The 2,190-nt window shown below is 31.7% G+C and overlaps 1 protein-coding gene across 1 annotated transcript; it reads left to right on the top strand.

The window, feature by feature from the left end:
* Nucleotides 1–623: 623 nt before the first annotated feature.
* LOC131046298 (transcription factor MYB13-like) lies at nt 624–1,617 on the top strand. Its single transcript, XM_059216198.1, has 3 exons — nt 624–756; nt 852–981; nt 1,074–1,617. The coding sequence occupies exons 1-3, from the start codon at nt 624–626 to the stop codon at nt 1,615–1,617; spliced, it is 807 nt and encodes a 268-aa protein (XP_059072181.1).
* The last annotated feature ends 573 nt before the right edge of the window (nt 1,618–2,190 follow it).

Consider the following 2,190-nt stretch of genomic DNA (forward strand, 5'->3'; position numbering starts at 1 on the left):
GTTTTGTCTAAATAAATGTATCTAATATATATATATATATATATATATAAATAATTAATAAAATAAAATAATATATTAAATAAGAGATCAATAAAAATAATAAAAATATCATTATATTATATGAAATTTATAGAATATTTCATTCATAGAAATTGTATTTATAAATATTGTTGAACATTTCTTTGATTGTAGATGGATTTCCTCTTTCAATTATTGTAATAACAGAGTTTGTTTTACATGATACAATATATCAAGTCAATTTATATAGAAATAAATTATATTTATAATACTAATTATAATATAAATAAATACAAAATAAAGAATAAGAGTCCAACAAAATCAAACCAACACTACAAATAAATTAATAATAATAAAGACAGGTTTTACCTAGTAGGCACAATTTGCTGTGAAATAGTCAACACTAGCACTACGAATCTGTCCAAATGATCCAGTAATATTCAAAAGAGGGTGGACTCATTCCTTTCAAAATGACAAATATGAAATTTTTATTCATTGTGACTTGCCCAGAAATTTCGAGCAACTGCGGCTGTGTGACTGAATATTTAAGAGTTGCATCTGCTCATTAAAATTCGAATCAGGCGTGTGAAGTGCAAACCAAAACAATGGGCCGAGCTCCCTGCTGTGATAAAATTGGACTAAACAAAGGTCCATGGTCACCTCAGGAAAATCGAATACTCGCTGATTTTATTCGCATGAATGGCCATGGGAACTGGCGTGCAGTCCCTAAACAAGCAGGTTTCAATTCTACACACTAATTTAATTTTTACTCCGCATCTTTCTTTTTCTTTCTGCAGTCTAAAGCTGATAAGTATCTTCTCTGGTGATGGCAGGACTGTTAAGATGCGGTAAAAGCTGTCGTCTAAGGTGGCTTAATTACCTCAGACCAGAAATTAAACATGGGAATTTTACTTCTGAAGAGGAAGACACTATTATTAAGCTTCATCAGCTTCTGGGCAACAGGTTTGATCGTTGTTCATAATCTTTCTTTACTGATTTGTTTGTTGCACCATATCCTTGGCTGATGTTATTAGATTGTGTTATGTAAAATACAGGTGGTCGGCTATTGCTTCACGCCTGCCTGGAAGAACAGATAATGAGATAAAGAATGTGTGGAATACTCGCTTGAAGAAGCGGGTTTCAAGAATGGAACTCGATCCAGTAACAAATCATTCAAAGTCACCCAAGGCGGAGCACAATCTTATCTTGCTTGATTACTCCCACAGTAGTGAGAAAAGTCCATCAATGGAGGAGGGCAATTCAGGTCTCATTCAAGCAAAATATTTGGTTGATTCTCCCACCAGAATCTCTAATTCCTCCAACACATTGTATGATTCATATAATCTGTCAAGCGGAATCCTTTCATCTATAAATAGTATAGACAGTGAGTTTGTAAATGGAGATTCAAGTTTAAGTTTAGATTGGCTTGAATCCAGTTGTACAAATTCTTTAGATGAGCCACTAGATATTGAAGATGACACGTTTATTGTTGAAAACCAGGATTATGCAACGGAAAAAAGTACACATGAAGTAATGTGGAAGTACAGCTCAAACTGGGAAGCTCACTATTTCACTACTTTCCAGAAGATGATTTCTTGAGCTGCATGGATGATGTAGACAAAGATCCCCATTTACTCAATAATATAGAGTTGCAGAGTAATGGTGATGATTGCGATGGCTTTGGTTACTGGTTAAATATTTTGAAGCAAGCCGGGTCATCATCCACGTTATTGTAGATCTCTTTACGTTATTTATTTATTTTTGTTTCTTTAATAAATCTTTCCTATGAATCCCCATGAATGGAGAACTGTTCATTTTCGTTTTCGTAAATGTGTGATTGACCAATTCAATCTACACCCAAATCCAACGTAATTAAACAATTGCATGGTCAAGAGTAAGGTCCTATGTTATAATTTAGTTTATTTTGATTAGTCGTAAGCACACGACCCTTTAAAAGTGTTTCTATACTTTCTTAAAAGTTACTCCTTTTATGATATTCTTGTTTTCACTAAGTTTATTATAAAAAAATTTAAAGTAATTAATTGTCAAAATCATCTTTTATTAAGCATTTTAATAATATCATAAAAAATAATATTGGGAATATGACATATAACTATTAAAATAAATTATTCACAAATGAATAAAATACAATTCAATAAATAGAAAATTATT

The sequence above is a fragment of the Cryptomeria japonica genome, unplaced genomic scaffold (genome assembly GCF_030272615.1).
Source record: "Cryptomeria japonica unplaced genomic scaffold, Sugi_1.0 HiC_scaffold_961, whole genome shotgun sequence".
Taxonomy (NCBI): Eukaryota; Viridiplantae; Streptophyta; class Pinopsida; order Cupressales; family Cupressaceae; genus Cryptomeria; species Cryptomeria japonica.